General features: G+C 42.4%; 1 protein-coding gene across 1 annotated transcript in view; it reads right to left on the bottom strand.

Moving 5' to 3' along the window:
- The window catches only part of EPHA4 (EPH receptor A4), a 104,568-nt gene that overhangs the window by 83,705 nt on the left and 895 nt on the right, over positions 1-19,968 (bottom strand). The window contains exons 2-3 of the mRNA XM_021553675.2: positions 19,733-19,800; positions 14,729-15,392 (exon numbers count right to left, since the gene is read on the bottom strand). Of these exons, the coding sequence (XP_021409350.2) occupies positions 14,729-15,392; positions 19,733-19,800 (732 nt within the window). The remainder of the gene's footprint in view (positions 1-14,728; positions 15,393-19,732; positions 19,801-19,968) is intronic.

The raw sequence follows: 19,968 nt of genomic DNA on the forward strand, positions 1-19,968 counted from the left end.
GATACTGTGAACAACTCACTGTTACAAAGAAATTTTTAGTTTGATACACTGAAAAGTAAAATTTGCTTTACTGATACACCTACATGCATATTCACCAATGCAGTCATTGTTACTGCCAAAATTTCATTTGCATGCAAAATACCTCTGGTGCAAATTACCAATAACATAAGGGAGCCCATGAAATGTTAAAGACTTCAAAGGATGAGAGAAAAACTATTTGCATTTTGGGCCTGATCCAAAGCACATTAAAGTCAAGAGGAATCTTTCCATTGGCCGCAACAGATGTTCTGACTTGAGGAAGTTTTGATGCAAGTCACTGACATAACAGCAGACCAGCAAGACCACAAAATCCACTTTCTAAAGAAACTGAGAGTTAACTCTGCTAAATCTGGTTAACTGCATGGCAGTTGTCTCAGTTTGTCCCAGGACAATCTCTGCTGCCTCTCCTGCTGTCCACAGCACAGCTTTCTGTTTGATAGCCCACATTCACTCAGTTTTTACATCTACACTTTCTTCTCTCTTGTTCATGGCTTTTAATTTCTTTCTTGCTCTGCAGATACATAACTTCATAATAGTGTTATTTAATTCCACCCAAGTAATTTATGAGACAAGTATCTAGGCAGGACAATACAAAAACTGTCAACATACGTTTTGATAGATCACTACCTATATAGAATCTACTGCTTTCAGTCCTTGAAAAACAGCTAGTGGGTCTCATAAAAGATGTAAGCTGCTAGCTGCTGTCATCTTTTTTGGGATAATCAGCTTAATCAATGTTCCTTCAGCAACCTCTGTTCTATTCCCTCAGTGTTTTAGGTACAACTTTTCATATGGCATGAATGTAATAATGGCTCCTTCTCCAGGGCAGAAAACAACCTGTTCACAGAAAGGACAGGAAGCACAGCGTGGAAAATGAAAACAAGTGATTGGACTTGCAATAGTGCAGGTACCAGGTAGATAAATAATAGCATGTTTATTTACATAAACTTGAATAATTTATTCCTTTTAGGAAGAAGCATTTTTCCTAGTGTGACCTAAAAAAGAAATTAACTACTAAGAAGAGCATTTCTCTACCACCAACATTAGCAAATGCTGTATCTCTTCTATATGTGTCACCAGAAAGCAAAAACAAAACCCTGCAATAAAACAAAACAAACAAAAACCCAAAACAAAAAACCAAAACAACCACCAAAAAAAAAAAAACCAAGCAAACAAAAAAAGGTACTAGGACATAATGCACATTTTTCTGCCTCTCTATACTTCAAAATCATAAACACTCCTCACATTTCACTGTAAAAGGTTTTATTTCTAGGTTCCTGCAGCTCAGGTAATGATATCATAACTCAAAGGTGGTGCAAGGCTCACTATAGCTCTGACCTCGTAAACAATTTTAATATCCCTTCTCCACATCCTAACAGATATAGGACTGCACCTGAGCAGACAATAGCTCCTCAGGAGTTACTTATTTATTCAACTTTTACATGAGCACATGTGGTCCACATTAAAACCAACCTGGATTCAAAGAGAAGGCTTCCTTTGGCATAAGGGGAGCATCTTTCAGCAGGCTGAGATACATCTGCCAAGTATCTCAGGTGCACAGGAGGGAATGCAAAATTCAGCCAAAGTCCAGCACAGACGCACAAAGCAAGGAGAGCAGCAGCACCTGTGCTGCACACATCTCCTCTGGGCTGTGTGCCCAGGAGGCTCCGGAGCAAGGAGAGCAGTGCTGCTGCAACAGGGCCAGGGCAAGCAGCCAGGCAGCAGCACTTGTGCTCCTCTTTCCAGGTGAGCCAGGCAGAGCTCCTCATGGCTATCCCACAGCACCCCTGACATTCTCCATCACTGCCATGGCTCAGGTGCCCAGGGGGATACCAAGGCCAGGAAAATGAAGCTATGAATCTCATATGTAGGGCCACAATTCACTGGAAAAGCCAGGGCCTGTCCAGGGTCCCTCTGGCTCCGTGAAGGACTAAACCAACAGTGAGGGTTATCCAAGACACCTCAAGAAGGTTCTGTTTAGCTGGAAGTAGCCAGTCAAACTGGAAAGCTGAACAGCACAGCAAGAGCTCTGGCAGCCAAGAGACCTCTTCAGACTGAAAAAGTTTCTCTTGAGGGAAAGAAGCCAGGAGACAGCATGATCAAATCTGTCTTTCTAGGTCAGACCTCAAGAGCTGCTTTTCACCTGTAAGACAACAGTGATCCATAACAACTGTACAAGAGCACTTATCACAAGAGACACGGGTAGGGATGTTCCCAGTCAGCCTATTCCCAGCCCCACAGAGGATAACAAGTAGTTAAATCATGCTACTGGATGTCTAACTTATTCTGAAATTCCTCTGATACTGAGATTCCCCCACATTCCTGAGCAATCTGCACTGGCACAACAGATCTCAGTAATTTTTTTTTTCCCCTTGGGTCTAGCCTAATCTTTTGGTTTTGCAATTTAAACCCATTTTTTCTTGCCCTGTTTATCAGCTCCATCTTTACAGCCAAATTCTGTGCACCTCTGGTTAAAAAAATAAAGGTGAGACATTTCAAGATATCTTCAATTTTAAGCAATTCCAACCTTTGAACTACTAAAAGTGAACTGGACAGTAAGCCCTAACATCGGCAGAAGGGATGCCTTAGTCTCTTAAGCCTGCTTAGGGGCTACAAATCCATCAGTCAAGCTCTGGACTACTTAGAAAGCCAATGCATAGTGTTTCAATTATTTCCTTCTGGAGTAAGGCCAAAATAAGCTTGTTGATGTGAATAGGTAAAACAGAATCTACTACTTTCTGAAAAATCATTTTGAGAAGTGCTCTCAAAAATTTATCTCCCCTTACCTTACCATAAGAACTTATTTGTTATTGAAAGCCTGCCTGCAAGCCTCATGATGCTAAACTCAGGGCAATAAACAATTTTTTTTGAGAAACACAGACAGACTGACTGAAGACATAGAAATTAGAACCTAATACAGAAAGAAGACACAGGTCAAATCAGCACTGGGCCATCTCAATAAAGCATCAGTATAAAGCATCAGTAATGATTAATAAACTTGAATTTATGCCATACTTATATCTCTTCTGAAGGTTTTTACATTAAAAAAGCAGTAAGAAGAAAATACCTGGCAGAGAACAGGGGCTATTTTCCAAAAATAGTAATAAGGTCTAATTTTCATTGACACAACTCATCCATAGCTTCACTATCTGGCTGACAACTTCCCTGGACAAAATCAATTGGAGCAGTGGCATCAAACAGGGCCAAGCCTCCAGACTGTGGAAATAATCCTTGGAAATTCCCAATTCCTGCCAACACACTGGAGAGGAGGAACTTTTATCCTTTTAATCACAAAGAGTTGTAGGTAAATTGTCAGAGTATCACACTCCATATACACTACATACTTTTTTATAATGGGCAAGTTCTGCCCTCTTCTATACTCTGACAACCCCTACTAGTTTTGAGTGACATAGATAAAGTATTTGACCTAATTGCATTTTAAAGCCCAGCTAAGGTTCTTGCACTCTAAGCTGAGACAGACAATTTTCCTACGTACAAGTCCCTGTGACACAATACTTCTGACACATTGCAAATTTCTGAAGCATTATTCCTTCCAAACAAGTATCTTCCTTGTTATTTAGCCAGGCTGAAGGGCAGTTCACCGTCATTTATGGCACAGGCACAGAAAGGAGTGAATAGCAATTACTCAGCATTTGTTAAAGGGAAGGCCTCACCTTTAATAATTGCACAGTCACATTTCTTTCCACAGGGTCAACCAGAACTCCGGAAAGGAGACTTGCTGATTGACACAAATATGTTTGTATTTCAAAGGGCAAACTACAAAGTCAAATAAAATGCAATGTTTGCACAAGAGTTAACTTTGTCATTCAGCATTCTCAAAGAGCTCAACAATCCCACGGAAAAATGTCTCTCCTTTGCTATGCTACATTTTTGACTCAAACTTTAATACAGGTGTATAGAGAGGTCAAATCAGCATTACTGCAAAAGGCTTGCTAAACACACAGCCACAAGAAAGAGGAGTTAGTGGCAACCTTTACAGAAGCAGAGGAATACAGTAGGCAGAACTCCTGCCCCCCATATCCCCACAGTGAGCTGGGAGCTGCTAAAAACTCAATACAAGTCAGAGCAGCAGGGTCCTCTGATTTCACAGACAGGCAAACCAATGCCCAGCCAAACAGGAAAGAGGGTGGAGATCTCCTTTTGCACGCTCTCATACCCCAATTACAGTGAGAATAAAAACACCAGCTCTGCACAGTCACCGCCTGAGCACAGCCTAATGGGAAGGAGATGAGATAATAGGGCCACATACTGCTCTTGGGACTGCTCCACTCCTGTAAGACATGGGCAGGTCCCTGCAGTGCTGGACCAACCCACAGGGCACCTCCAGCCTCTGTCACAGCCAGCACTGCTCCTCCACAGTGGACAAGGGCTCCTGCCCCTTTCTGGAGCTGGCCAGCCTCCCTCCTTGGCAAAGCTGTGCTCCTTTCCCTTCTGCTGCTGTGACTGTAGGTGGATTTTGCTCTCCCAAATTAAAGAATCCTAAAGCTACAAATGGGTGCTTTCACAGTGCCCACAACCCTTTGAGCTCACTTTCCCAAGCTATTGGGTGTGTTGAATTCAAGGTTACCAAGTGCATTAATTCTGGGCACATTAAAACTGGGCACCAAGAGCACATCTTCAAAGAACCACTGAGAACTTTAAGGTGAATCAACTAAATGGATAAAGGATCTGCACAGGGGTAGATTCAGATGAAAAGGATGGAAACAGTCTTGCGGTAATTAGTGATGCACCTTCAGTTATATATGCTGACTACACCCCTTTAGCTGATTGCTTTCAACTTTTTTCCCCACGTAGAGAGGCCTTTGAACCTCAAAGCATGACAAAACTCTACCTTATCAGCCACGTCTGTAGGCACATGTGTTGCACTCAGCACCCACCGAGATGTCATGTCCAGCCTAAATACTTAGATCCAGTATTTTCACCTTGTATGGATTTTCGGCAGAAGTCCAAATTTGGGCCAGCCTGACAGAACTGCACCTGGGAGTAGCAGAGGTTTCTAACGTGCCATGGGAATGACTTCAGCAACAAACCACAAAAGAAGTTCTTTCACATTAAGTGTAACTATTGCTACTCTAAGATTAAATATTACCTGGAAATTATGCTCATTAACTGCAGAGTCCTTGATTAATGAGCAGGTGAAGTGCACACAGGGACCTGGTCCTCATTTCAGCTGTCTTATTAGCTCTACCCTGGACACTACTGATCACCACAAAAATAAACGAGGACATCCACGAGCTAATTACAAGTGGACAAAATGTGTCAACCTAATAACTGTGTTAGGGTACTTCAGAGATTAAGGGAAGGCTGGCAGATATGCAAGATGCAAATGCTGAAGCCACTAAAAAGAAACAGCAAAAGAACTCTGCTATCTTCTGGTATTTTTGGTAAATGAGACCACAGGATGCCTCTCAAGAAACATTCTCCATTTCAGAACAGCTCTAGAGCCATTTTGATTACTGCCATCATCTGTTCATTGTCTTAACAGAGGAGGAACCTTTAGTGCTCCCCCACTGCCAAGGCAGGGGTGTCCCTCCTCAGGGAACAGCCCCTGGGCAGTGTCAGTGAGCAGGAGTCTGGCAAAGAAAGCCAAACCAGGAGAGAGCCGGGGCAGCTCCCGCAGGTGTGCGGGCACCTGGGCTGGGTGCACACCGGGAAGCCAGAACCACCTCCTGAGTTTGCTGGCAAGCACAGCTGCATCCCAGCATCTCCTGCTACCCTTATCCAGCAGCCACTGCCTCCAAGCATTTCTGTGAAACACCAGGGACTGCCCACACTCCCTCTTTTTAATTGGTGTTTACTTGTCTCTTCAAAAAGCCCAAAGAAATCTTCTACACACAGCAGCTAAGTACAACAAAACTCCAGCATCAGTTCAGCCAACTTGTGCCCCACCATTGATCTCCTATTTCTCCCTCCACTTTCCTTCTAATCCTGTTTATGATTACACAAGCTGTCTGATCTTCCCAAAGCTATCAATTCCCTCAAATCCATTTTCAAATCGGCATCCTTGAAAGAGCCTGGGCACCAGACCAAGCAGCCCCAGGTTGACACAACCCACACCACTATTGATGGCTCCCCTGAAATGCTGGGGTGCAGCTGGCCAGACCCCAGCAAGGGCTGCCAGCACCCAGCCCAGCAGAGACCAGGGGAAGAGAAAGTATTGATCCGCTCCTTTTAACATGCTAATTTGCCCAGTGGCTGCTTAGTCATTGCCAGGCTGGACACTTCAAAAGGAAACTGTTTTCAAAGCAGCGATGTCTTTTTCAGCAGCAGAAAAACTTAAACTGAAAACAAATGAATTCAAGCCCCAAATTCACAGAAGCACTCGCAGGTATTCTTCAGCTCCCCAGACAGAGATGTTTGATGTATGGAAAGACAGACTTGCTAATTAGGGTTATTAAAATGTGGCCTGGCAAAAACCCTCTGGGATTTAAAATAAGAAAATCCACACCCTCTAAGTGCACACTTTAATATAAAGATAGCTTGTATTTGTAGCAAAAATATTCAGCCATAACCTCTGGAAGTGTTCCATTGATTCCCCCGCACACGCACTTCTTAGGAGAAGAATAAAATGTATTTAAAATTAAATTTCTGTAATTCAATTTCTGTAATTCAGCATCAACACTGGAGAACATTTTGGCCTTTCTTAGCATTGATAATGGGGAAAATAAAGGCAATTGTTCAGTCCCTTCAGGCAGCCGGGAGCACACAGTGAAGGCCAGACAAAACCCTCGGTGTGACAGAGACGTTATTGAAGTATTTCGGGAAGCAGCAGAGTTATTGACTGACGCCTTTGCTACCAACACTCGCCTTTCAGACACGGGCCAAACTCAAAGTAAGGGATGGATAAAATGGCAGGGTTTAATTAACGATCTAAGCAAGTACTGAAATATGTCACATTGCACAAGTTTTGCAGGCATAATAGAAATCAGTTCAGTGTTTTGCATCAGTGTTTGTGGCTTCCATCATGCTCCTAGGAAATCCCAATAGGAACTATGAAAACCAGGAGTGGTTGCCAAGCTAAGGGAGATAACAAGCTGTAGTTTTAAAGATTAAAGAGCCAAAATCTTGACTTTCCCTTGAAATCTGTCTTAATTCCAAATGTAGGAAGAGCTTAAGTCACCAAATTCAGCCTGTTTCCTCTCTGGATCCTGCCCTGGGACAGCCCCAATCCACTGAGCCCAGTGCCAGCTACACCAGCAGCACCAGCTGTGCCCCTCCACACTCACATGCCCTGGCAAAGGAGGGAATTCGGGATGCTGCTGACCCCTAACCCCTGGCTGCAGGACAAAGAGCTGCAGGAGAGAACAGGCAAACAGGGAGAGCTGACTGTCAGCCTGACCTTTGCTCTGCAGCAGGCAGCAGCATCACAGCAAACTCATTCACAGAAACAAGGCATGAGGAGATAACACCAGAAAATACAAGCAAAATGGAACTTGCTTCCTTGCCACTAAATTGTCAGCTTTATGGGACTTCATGCTGAACGGTATGAAAAAAAATCCAATTTGCTTTGAAGCACATTAGTCTAACATCCTAATTATTGTTTACATTGCCATTTGCCTTCTATTAAGAATTGAATAATTACCCAGCGCTCCATAGTTTAAAAATACAAGCAAACAGGATTATCTGGGTAATTAAGACACTGTACTGCAGCTTTGTAGTGTGGCTGTACAAAGCTTTCACATACACAAGCAGAAGCAATAGGTATTGATTGCCTCAGCTCAAATGATGTTTTAAGGATGTGTATGATGGTCCCTCATTAGGAAAAGGTGAGCAAAAACTTTTAAAAAGTGAGGAGGGGCAGAAGCTATCTGCAGCTAAGACACTACATTCAGCATTCACTCTGGTCTTTTCTCAGTCACAGACATCCTGTGTGCCCCTGGGAAAGTTACCCAGGCTCATCCCTCCATCCTCTGGCTGCTGCAGCACAGGAGCATCCTTCCTCCTCCTCCTCCTCCTGCCCAGGCTGCTGAAACTGCTGCCTGTCCCAGCCTGAGCTGTGCAGCACCAGGCCCCCAGTGAATACAAAGCCTGTTTCCCAGCACACCTCTTGCAGTGGGTTTGTACAGATCAGCTCAATGTTAGTGAGATTTAAACCCACCCATCTAAGGGAAGTATAAAAAGCAGACCAGCAAGTGTTTTTTTTTCCTAGGCATCCATGGCTAAATGGGCCAAAGCAAATACCAACTGTATAGTATAGCTTTTTTTTGGCCTTTTTTTTCCTCCAAACCTTAATAGCCCATCCATATTGTACTTTGAACAGCATGACCTCCCCTTCTGGGTGACTGTTAGGACAAAAGAAAAGTTTTTGCACGTTCCTTTGTTGTTTTAAAGAGCCTTTCCTCCATTTAATTATGCCACCAGGTTTCACACTGCGCAGTTTACTACCCCTGTGAAATTACCTTCAAGTTAAACACTAATTGGACATCCAACAAAAATGAAAACCCCCCACAACCATATTTTTCCCTTATAGGATGTAGCTCCAACACGATTGGGGTCCCAATTTCATACCACTGATTTATAAAGACACAAAATGAAAACCAGTCCTTTAAAGAAATACAGTACATTCATGCAGCATGTGTTCTAACTTATATCAATAAACCTTTCAACAAATCCATTCTGAACAAGCCTGTGTTTTGGGAGCATTTAATGAGCCTCAGCTTTATTTCAAGCCAAAGGCAATTTCAAGTAAAGTTGAAATAAAGAAAAGTTAAAAAGAAAAGAAAGCCACTAAAACCAAAAATAAAATAAAATATGGGTTCTCGTATAATCATGAGGCTTAAGAAAGCAGAACTTTTCTCACAGATTATTTTCATTCAATAAATAAAGACAGCAGAGCATTTCTGCATGTTTACTTACCCGAGTGCTGGGAGCCCCTTTTCACCACACTGTAACCAGGGGCCAAGACCAGCTCAGGCAGCGAAGGGAAGAGCAGGAGCCCAGGCCTGAGCAGGTACTTGGCCCAAAGCATAGGAAATGTCAGAATGTAATGCTGCTTTTTCATGCCTTAAGTGCACTCTTACAGCCCAGAGGGGATCCCACCTCCCAACCTCGCTGCCCCCCAGCCAGGCTGCAGCTACAGAGGAGCTCGGTGACCACTGGTGAACATCTGGAGGAGATGACACCCAAGGGCCTGCAGCCCCTCCAGGCATGAGGAGAGGCACTTCCACACCCAGCCATGGTTTTGGAGGTGGCCATGGGACACAGCACTGCCCCACACCAGCTGGAAGGGAGCTGCTCATGGCACCGAGAGCGACAGCCAGCCATGGTCAAGACACAAGGAGCCCACTGAGCAAATATCACTCTCTCTTAAACAAAGAGATCAAAAAAATTAAAAAAATCAAACTAGAAGTCATTTGCATAAAATCCAAATCTTTTGAGCTCTGCATAAACAGAAGAAGATTCTGGCTGTGGTTTCCAAAGGAAGCTCTTATCTCCTTTGTGAAATGGGGAAATGGGTGTGCTACTTTGCATGAGGGTGTATACAAATGATGTAAATGAGGAATTTGCTGCATGCAAAAGGCAAAGCAGCAACAGCTGCCAATCCCCATTCACAGGAAGAGCTTCCCCAGTCTCTAGCAGAAGGAAGGAGAAGGGAACCAATGTCTTTGCTTCCCAGGGAGGTGAAGCAGGCTCTGAATATTCATATAATGGCCGTTTAGTCATGGGAGTGTTAATTGTCTCTGATTCACAAAACTATGTGACCTCACCTGCTCCCTGCAGCATGCGAAAAGGATGTCACATAAAGGGAGGAAACCAGATAAGATATTTATCTCACAAGTTTGGGGGGCTTTTTGATGCAGTCTCAAAAGACCTTAGAGTACTGCTGAGCATTTCTTTAATCACTACTCACAAGCACAATAAAGACCAAGCTCAGTGGAGCATATTATTAGATAGATAATAATCCTTACCCAGCCAAGATTTAAACACTGAACTCATCACACACAGGATGAGTTGTCTGGAATTTTGGGTTGCCTTTTTTTTTTTATCCTAAAAGAACACACAAACCAGAAGATGGGCTGGAAGTCCCACAAAAGACTACCCAGACCTACCATGAAATTCATTACCACCACAAAGCTCATCTGGCTTTGATTCTGAGGACTGTGTTTTTCACCACACAGAGGATAAGGACCAGATATTGCTCCCGTGTGCAATAGTAGCAGAAGTCTTGTCAGAAATTCAAAAGGAAGCAATTGCAGCCTTTCTCCAAGCAACAAGTGAAAGGACAATTTTTTGACAACTGTAACTTGACTTCTGAGGAGGCCAGGCAAAAGAAAAGCAATAAGAGTTCCTGCAATGACATTTAAATGCAGATTTTGAATTGCACCAGGTGGTACAAGAAAATCACAGAGGGAGTAACCCTTGGAAGATCTATTGAGCTACATGAGACTATGACATAACCAGACACAAATCAGCAGAGAAGAGAACCAACTAAATTTGGTTCAGACAGACTGTGTTTCAGCATCGCTCCCAGGCCCCGCCTGTAGCTTCCGTCTTCTCAGCTCCTTTCAAAACGTAACATGTTGAGTCTGTGCATTTTTTCCCCTGCCAAAAATAATCAACCTGAAAAAAATCCTCCTGAAATCTCAAATCTGCACAGTCTTAGTCACCCTTCTGATCACCCTTTTGTGCAGACAGACTGTACATCAGTGCTATTTTGACAAAAAAGTTATTACTAAAATGGGAAAGTACACACAAATTACATTACTTCCCCACCCTTAAAAAACCCACCATCCAAGAATCTTATCACAGAAAGACATATAATTAGACTGAACACTTCTGATGTAAACTGAACTGCTGCTTTCAATGATCACAGCCACTCTTCAAAGCCTCCAAGATTAAAAGAATCTTATCATTCAAATTATTACTTCTTAGGGATGCTCTTATCAAAGTTCCAAGGAAAATTCTAAAAACAGCAGTGATATGAAACTAGGACTGAGCCATATTTTAAATGACACTGGATTTTCTGCCAATTGGCCAATTCACAACTCGGAAAAAGCAAGTGTAGATGAAGACAAAGCTGTTGGCTCTCATAACCTTTACAATATCACAGTAAAAATCACAACTGTCTCACATATTTATACTAAATGGCAGGTCTAAAATTGAGATTTGTAATTTCACAGCATCAAAATCATCACAGATGGCTACAGTCTATTGCTTCTTTAATCTGTCTTTTCTCCCTTCCTGCTTGTTTTCCCCCTCCTCCTTTGAGTCAGAAAGATACGTGTTTTATCATAAGGAAATCATAACTAAATCCAAACCACATTTTATTAATGTGTAACAAAACAATTTACATAACAATGATGTGTACAAGTGAAGTTTAAAATTACTTTATGTCTCAGCTTTGCCCTAAAGCACTAATTGCCTTAGCCTTGAGATGTGACACTGTTTGGGATAGTCATCATCCATCAACGATATTCCACATTTATATTCTCCTAAATGGATAGCCACCAACACAGAACATTTGAGAGAGAATAAACAGTGGTTGAAACAGCAAATTGGAATTTTTTGGCGTCTAATTCACAGCTACAAGTTCATTTGCAAACAAAAAACCAGAGCTCACCTAAAATTTTTACATATCAGGACCAATTTTGCGGAACTTCTCCCAAGACACATCTGTGAAGCTTCCCAAATAAATATGGATTTAGTACTTAGCTCCTTTTCCTTCCTGTCCCAGGTTTTTGCATATATACATACACATACACTTATGGATGTTCAGTGAGAATCATCATCAATAAAGTCAACTGGGGAAAATAAAAAAGCAGTCAGAGAAAGGACAGCTTTTTGTCATCATATTCAAACACCTCCATACCACCGACACAATTTTTTAAAAATTCCATTTGAGGTCAGAAAGTCATTAACTCCCACTACAAGAACTTTATATGTGAAAAGGCTTTCCATTATGCTTCCCACACACACATCAGAAATTAGGCAAAAGAATCTCAAGGAAAACGTGTTATTTAAAAATTGGGAGGGCGAGTGAACTTGAAGCAGCTTGCAGGACAACCCAAGGGCCAGCTGGTCTTGTCCCAGCAGGGTGTGGTAGGGAGCAGGTCCCAGGAGAGGACAAGGAGCTCCAACACAGACTGGGGATCTCCCAACAAGTGCAAAGTCCCTGTCCGCTGGCCCAAACTATTCCTGCCCACTGAGCTTTTGTTAAACATTTAAGATCTTAATCAATCCTCACTCTGACCCTAGGATCACAGGGGAAGATGGATGAGGAAACGGACAACCTCTGACCTTTCGTTGTATTTGTCCTGCCACAGTCAACCTATTGAAAAACAATTGAGGTGGAACCTGCTCACCAGCTCCCATCCCAGACCAGCATCCTTTCACAGCCTTTCCCAAACTCAGTGTCTCTTCCCCTGCCCCCAGTCCTCTATATCAAAACCACAGGAATCCTCCTCACTTCATCCTCCTCCCCTCCAAAAACCTGTCAGAGCAGAACATTAGCTAAACGATTAAGTTAAGAGGGGAAAGAAAAGAGGAAACCTCATTCAGTAGTGTCAAAGGCCAAACTGCTTTAACAGCCTCACTGGAAACTGGAGAGAAGCTGCACAGTTCTGGTGAGCTTCATGAATTCATCAGGAGCTTCTCAGTTAACTGTTCTGGCTGGAGAATGGCAAATGTGAGAAAAGGAAACCACAAGTAACAGCTGATGAAATGGGTTTAGCACTTTCAATTATGTGCTGGCTCAAACACTCTCAAAATGACTAGCACAGGCCAACTTCACTCTGGAGAGCCCAAGAGACAGAACATTTCTAACACCTCTGTCAATACGACATCACCTGATCTCCCTTTTAATTGAGAAATGGAGAATTGGGTTTCCTGAGCCCAAACACCCCCATATGCAGCTTTAGAGCCTTTAGGTAAGCTGACAGTCATCCCCCAAGGTTTAGTCCAACACTACAAAAATGAATTAAAAAAGCATGCCACTATAACCACTGCCCATCAGCAAAACCTCAAGAGATTTCCCCCAAACAACACAAGATTTGTTGGACAATCAGCTCACCACATCTGGGCCGCTGACATGAAAAACGGATGATCTGTGTCAGTCAGAATGACCCCAGTATTGACCTAATAGGCTTTGGGAGAAGGTGGAATCATCTCTGTGCAATAAACCAATAAATGCTTCCTCACTTCACTTCCTCCTCTCAACCCAGCCTGATAAGGTGTCAGGAAGTTTTGCTCAGAGGTTACTGAGCTGTGAGAGACTAACAGCTTCTCCCCAGCCACCAATGGCTCCCAGCACCCAGGCAGCACCACAGCCACAGCCTCACACACTTTGTGACAAACAGGCTTTTGAGATTCCATCTCACAGGATGGAAAAACCAACAAGAAAAAACAGTATTTTACCCCCAAGATGCCCTGTCATTGTGCAGCTCATCCTTCAGTCCTCTGTAATTTCAGCTCATGGCAGTTTTGTTGCCACTATGCCACATTAGGTCATAGAGCAAAAACTCAGGAAATTAAGGCTGAAGTTCACACATAGCAGTTCTTTCCTACCAAAACATCATTTCAGTGCATAATAATGAACTTCATATTAACTGTAAATTACCATTTAAAAGAAATCAAGTAGGACATTCAAAAGACCTCATTCTCTCAGGAGTCCATCACAAAAGCAGCCAGTTACTTGCTTTACTAACTTGTTCTCAGTCTCAAGATGATAAAAATGCTCTAGTAAAAAACACACCAAGATGAGGCAACTGACTCCAAAGAACCTTTTCTAAAAACATGGCTCCAAATCCCTGAAGGAGCCAAGCACCTTCAATTCAGCACCCAGCAAAATTAAGCTCACTGACCTGTGCAAGAAACCATTTAAGTTTGATCTTAATTTATGCTTACATGAGCAAGACTTTCAAAGCAGAGGCTAAAGATATTTTATTTATAAACTGTCTTCTCTCCTTCCCTAACCTTCTACAGCTTCTCTATCCAGAAAAGGGAGGCAAAGAGACTATAGGTATTGAGGTTTCTTTTAAGCGAATCTGTCTTTTATACAAACTTTAATCCCTAATTCTGCAGCACACAGGATGGTGTGTGTGTGTGGGAGGGTGGGGTGGAGACTTTTAGCATTTCTAAGAGTATCCTAGCACCTCTATTATTTAACTGACAATAGAGACTCTCTGAGAAATGAAAATATTTAACAAAGGCAGCAGTGTCAAATATCAAAGGGTATTTAGTACTAAAAATTTGTGACAAGTAAAACACCAAAGATTTCCACTTCCTAAAGTGGGAAAGTAATCCAGCTAAAACTCCTGTCCTGCCTCCCAGACTGGTTCTTAACCTACTGCATTATCCAAAGTCAACTTTGCCAGAATTTCCTGTGTTTAACAAAGTTCCCTTGAATGATTTGTCTCTTCAAACAATGGTAGCTCAACTGCACTGCTTTGCAGTCATCCACATTTTGGTGACTCTCACAAGCCAAATCAAATTTAGGCATCTGCTAGAAAATGTGTTTCACCTTCTGCCTGTTACAGCAGTATCATTTGTTTTGCATTATATAATTCTTAGTCTTGCCACCTGGAGCTATTGGACTTCTTCATTAAACCCCTCTGTCCCACCACATCCCACAGGGCTGCTAATCACTGGCTTTAGTCCATTTACTCTCATCTCTGATTCAATTATGCATTCCACTAAGCCCTAATGAACAGTACAATATGGCTCGTCCTACCTTGGCATTCTCCGTTGCGCTCCTCATAGCCAGCATTGCACAAGCAGTTGCCAATGGGCACCAGCCATTCTCCATCTGCCCCACAGTACATTTTTGGCACATCCTTCTCTTCCGAGTTGTTGACACAGGAGCCACGAACCTCCACCAGAGAGGAGGTGTCAGCCCCAGTAATGGTGTCTGGAAACTGCGCCAGGTTCCGAACCGTCAGCGGGCACTTCTTGTAGAACACACGGACAGAGACCAAAGCGATGCAGGCACCGACGTCCTGGAAAGCCAAATAAAACCCCTTCTTGCTGAGTGGTCCCACATCCCGGATCTCTGTATTCAGCTTCATGATCCTGTCACCAATGTCCACCTGGGTGAAGCTCTCATCAGCAGCAATGGTGTCGATCTTGGCAAACTGGCTCTCGCGAATAAAACGCTCTTTATCGTTGTTTGATTCATAGTAATAAAGGTTGAAAGTCTCTTTGCAAGTTCCCATGACACCCGGCAGGCTGTTGCAGTCTCTTAGTGTGAACTTGATTTCAATATAAACCCTCTGAGCCCCCTCTCGGGGAATCCAATCAGTTCGTAACCAATTATTCTGACTGGGCTCCATCACGTTGCAGACTTGATAGGTGCGGATAGGAGTGTTCTTCTCATCCATGATGCTCACTTCCTCCCACTGCAGGGAGGAAAAGGGGAAGAAAAATACATCAGTATTAAAAGGAACAACAGAGCTTCACAACAAACAATATGCACTTGTTCCATTACATGGAAACAAACAAACAGACCAAAAAAAAACCCAGCAGACCAAGCTGTAGCCAGGACTTCAACTATTTGGACATTAAAGGAAGCATCTGTTCAGGAGAAACAAATTCCAAATTCCTCATGCCTTGAGGAACAAGCATGTGTTTTAAGGGCCCTCTGAACCAATCCAAGAATGCTACCTCGACTGACTAGGTTTATTTGCAGTACAGTTCAGTCTACAGACCACTGCCTGGAGCAGGGCTACACACAGAACTTCACAGACCCACAGAGCAGCACTGACCTGCAGGGTTCTCTCTGCAGCAGATATCTCATGGACTCTGCCTTGCACCTGGGAATTTCCAACAGGTGACACAGCACGACTTTATCACACAGAAAGTGACATCCACACTTCAGGCATCACTACCACTTATTTTCAAAACTCTTGAGCCATCCTTCATTATTTCTCTAAGCTGCTAACTGCTTTCCTAGGCTACCAATGTCCCAGACAGACTCAGTGAATTCTGCTTTGGAGCTGGGCAGAAATAGCTGTCTACAAAGAACTGGGTTCTTGACTTAGGTAGCTCTTAGAGAAGGAAAAACAGGTAAAGAGACAACATCATCAGTCTACCAGGAACATCACCATACTTTGTTATCCAAACAGAGTTTCTTACTAGTGGGAAGGTAAAAAAGAAGTAATACTACACATATTTTTCCTGGAGGAAATGTCAGGGAGCAGCTAAACTGATATTCTCAAAATCCCAAAAGGGTTAGCAGAGAGGGAAAATGCTGAAAGATCAGGCTAGCAGCATTCTTCAGAATTGTTACACCCCTCAAATCAAGTTCGGGCATCTTCAGAAGTGCCAACCAGGCAACATGATTATGAAACAACAACAACACGTGTAATCCAAGGTGGGTATGAAAGGAGGACATACAGAAATTCAGCACAATGAATTCAGGAAAGGAAAGCATACATCCTCAACAGTTCTGAAAAAAATTGGTCAAAGTATTATCACAGACAGAAGAAAGCTGATCACAGTGTTCTACTGGCAGGGAGAGAAGGGAAAGTAGGGGCATTAAGAAAATAAATTCCTCCAGGAAATAAAACCAGCAAAACCATAGCACTTCAATTTTTATTATTCAATTTATCCTTCCCTATAACAATATTAGATAATGATATGCTGACTAGGTTTGCAAGCAATACAATGAAGCATATAAAATTATCCTTAGAAAACAGTAATAACTTTAAAGAGACTTTTCAGAAGGTGCTTTTCAGAACTACTGAAGCCATAGCTTTGATAAACAGAAGCCTTCTTAAGATGAAGGGGCTTCTCATATAATATCCCGCATTCTTCTCACAAGGACTGCTCTTATGCAAGTGATTTTTACTTAAAAAGCTTTCAGCTTAGCTGAATCCGTTTATAGAATGACAGCAGTTAGCACCATGAGTCACTAGGAGCAGAAAGAATAATATCTTTAGGCAGCAAATAAAATAACTGCAAATTAAAATGAAGGAGGGGGGAAAATCAATACTCAGCATGTCACTCATTTCCAGAGAAAAGGAAGAAATAAATCTTAAAAAGTCATCTATCAATGTAAAGTGTAACATGTTGCTAGTAAGAAGACAGACTTGTTTAATTTAGAGCACCACAGAGCTAGTGTACTGTTACAATGTTGTCTTTATGATCCATCACTTTCCATTCTACTTATCTTCAGATTGCCTATGCTACCAATACCAACAAGAGAGAAAGGAAGAAGCAGAGGGAAATAATACTTGTTGATGGGATTTCCTTTAGTGCATTTACACAATGGAGGATGCTGCTCGAGGATTCAATAGCGAGACCGCTGAGGTCAACAGACACGCAGCAACTGAATTCAGCAAGTTTTTGGATCGTGTTCTCAACACACCCATCTGCTGACCAACACACAAATGTACAGAGCTGGGCTTCTTATTCCATTAACAAAAATACAAAACAAACCCAAGCGCATCTTTCTGACAGAGCTCAAAATAACTACAGCCCAAAATGTCCAGCCACTGTAAATGACTTGTGACTCTAAATATGTGGTCAAAGCTGTAACTTTTTGCTTTCAAGCTGAAATTAAATTTTATAATTCAGCTCTTCCCACAGTTTAATGATGCAGATTAAAACATTCTGGGCGCAAAACCTGCTTTTCAACTGTGAAATGCAAGAGTAAATCATTAATTACATTTAAAATGCAATTCATTAATTCTTCTGGGGCTACTATTCTGCTAAATGACTAGATCTTTATCTCCAGCCCTTCTTATCCACATGACCCTCACACTCCAGGAACAGTGTGGTTCAGATGTAGAAAAATACCTTTTCAAACAGACAAAAAAGTATATACAGTTAAAGAAAAACACTGAAGGACAAATTCTTCCCAGGAAGATAAAGGAGTTTGTTTCTGCTGCTTGAAATAAATCTGCAGCATATGAAGTAAAGTAAATGCTTTCCAAGCACTATATCTCAGAAACAGACCATGTACTCTTAAATTTTTCACTACAGGTTTAAAAATAGAACACACATATGTAGGTTTAGTGAAACGAGTCACGTCCACAATAAGAGCACACATTTTTCCTTCTCAAGCTTGCATGGCGCTTTCAGAAACAAGCACGTGGAGAAAGGGGCAATCCAACAGCCATTAATAATACACAGCTGTCCTCTGATCATTGATTCCACTGCCGACTTATTAAAACTTGTATTTTAGGTTCTGTTTTAATATACAGTGTAGCTATTCCTTGGAAAGGCATCCGCAAGACCCGTCTCATTAACTGACATTTCCAGGGTGTGGGATTAACAAGGAAGCCCGGCTCTCCCCGAGATAGAGCTGTACCTTTCCACGCTGTCACAAGATGAGGGCAATTGCCTGCAATCAGCGCTGAATGTGCACCGTGGGCGCTGCCAGAGGCCTGCCAATCACTTCCCCACTCTCTGGAAAACCAAGTTTCAGGGACAGCACAGTGTGCTCAGGCGGAGCACAAGCCAGGACTGTAGTCAAGTTCACCCGGAACAATGGGGGAGCAAAACAATCCCCCATTCTCCCATGTTATGGTTATTCAGAGCTTATGCATAATGCATCACCAGCCAACGCAGGCTCAGATTCCTTCCGCTCACTGCTGTTTCCTTAGCTCTGCTTCTTCTAATTACGAGCGGGAACGCACACAAAAAAAAAAGTAAATTTGTAGGTTCTTGAAGAATCCAGTGCTTTGTTGTGCACAGGTCCTGATCTTTCAGCATTTTCCTTTTTCAAACACTGTGACTTAGTTACTTCTGCTTAAGGATTCCAAGCTGCTTTTACTCCTTTAATATTAAAAGGATTTGGGATTTTTTTTTTTTTTTTTTTTTACATTCATGCTTAGTGTGCATTGCTGGCATTTTTGCTTAAATTGTTCATATAAAGAAAGCAAAAGTCTTTCTAATTGCTTATTAAAAGAAAGTCCCATGAAGTACAGTCTCCTCCAGATCCCAGCAATTCCAAAGTCCAACATCCGAAGGAGTTTCCCAGAGAGGCACTGGGCACCCTGTAGGTCAGGGCATAGATGAGGAAGCAGCAAGGAGCATCCAACAGTACAGAGCTAAACCAGAAATTAAAGCTACCTTGTGTGCAGCTCTCTAAGCAAAGGGACTCTAAGCGCAGCAATGAACCTCTTAACATCATCACATCACCACTGGGCAGTGCATTCGAGCAGCCTTCTGTTCAATACAATAATTGTAAAAAGTACATAAAAAGAAACTCGAAGGAATCACAGTCAAGCACTAGGAGCTGCAGTTTATCCATTCAAAAACCAAAACATAGGATGTTTACACCCCGAAACAGGACAACTGTCCCATCACAACAAAAGGTCTATCGTGTATATTGATCCTTACTCCTTCATCCAGAAATAGAACAGCAATTGCCCTGAACATCTCCCGGCCGAGACAGTCCACAGATAAAATAATAGCAGTCAAGAATGCCAATTCAGTCGGCAGATCATATTTCTTGTTGGTATTTCAGTTTTAAATAGGCATCTAAACCTATGCCTCAACCAATCTCTTAATTCTGAAACCTCTTTTCTGCCCTTTTGGTTTCCACTTATTCCATGACAGAACTATCCAAAGGGAGTATAGAGTTTCTCCAACAAAGAGTAATTCACTTGGTAAGCCAGGGAAGAAATCTGACCTCCTCACCACAATCAACAATAATCGAGCCATTAGGACTCTCTGAAAGTTACTAATCACCCCTTTTACCCTTTTGATCAGATAGCGGTTTAAAACTTACCCCTCCTTCCAGGGGACTTGCTATCCACCCCAGTTCTCCCTGAACTGATCTGGAATCCAGCAAGGTAACTGCAGAAAGGTACAAATAAAAGAGATTAAATTCCAGCTGCCAAAAGGCAATACTAAAATAAATGGTTTACCTGAACGTTTCCATATGCGCGGCGCACATCGCATCCACCTTCCACTTGAAATGAAATGTTATTTCCGAACGCGCCAATATCTTAGAAACACTTCGAA

The sequence above is a fragment of the Lonchura striata genome, chromosome 10 (assembly GCF_046129695.1).
Source record: "Lonchura striata isolate bLonStr1 chromosome 10, bLonStr1.mat, whole genome shotgun sequence".
NCBI lineage: Eukaryota > Metazoa > Chordata > Aves > Passeriformes > Estrildidae > Lonchura > Lonchura striata.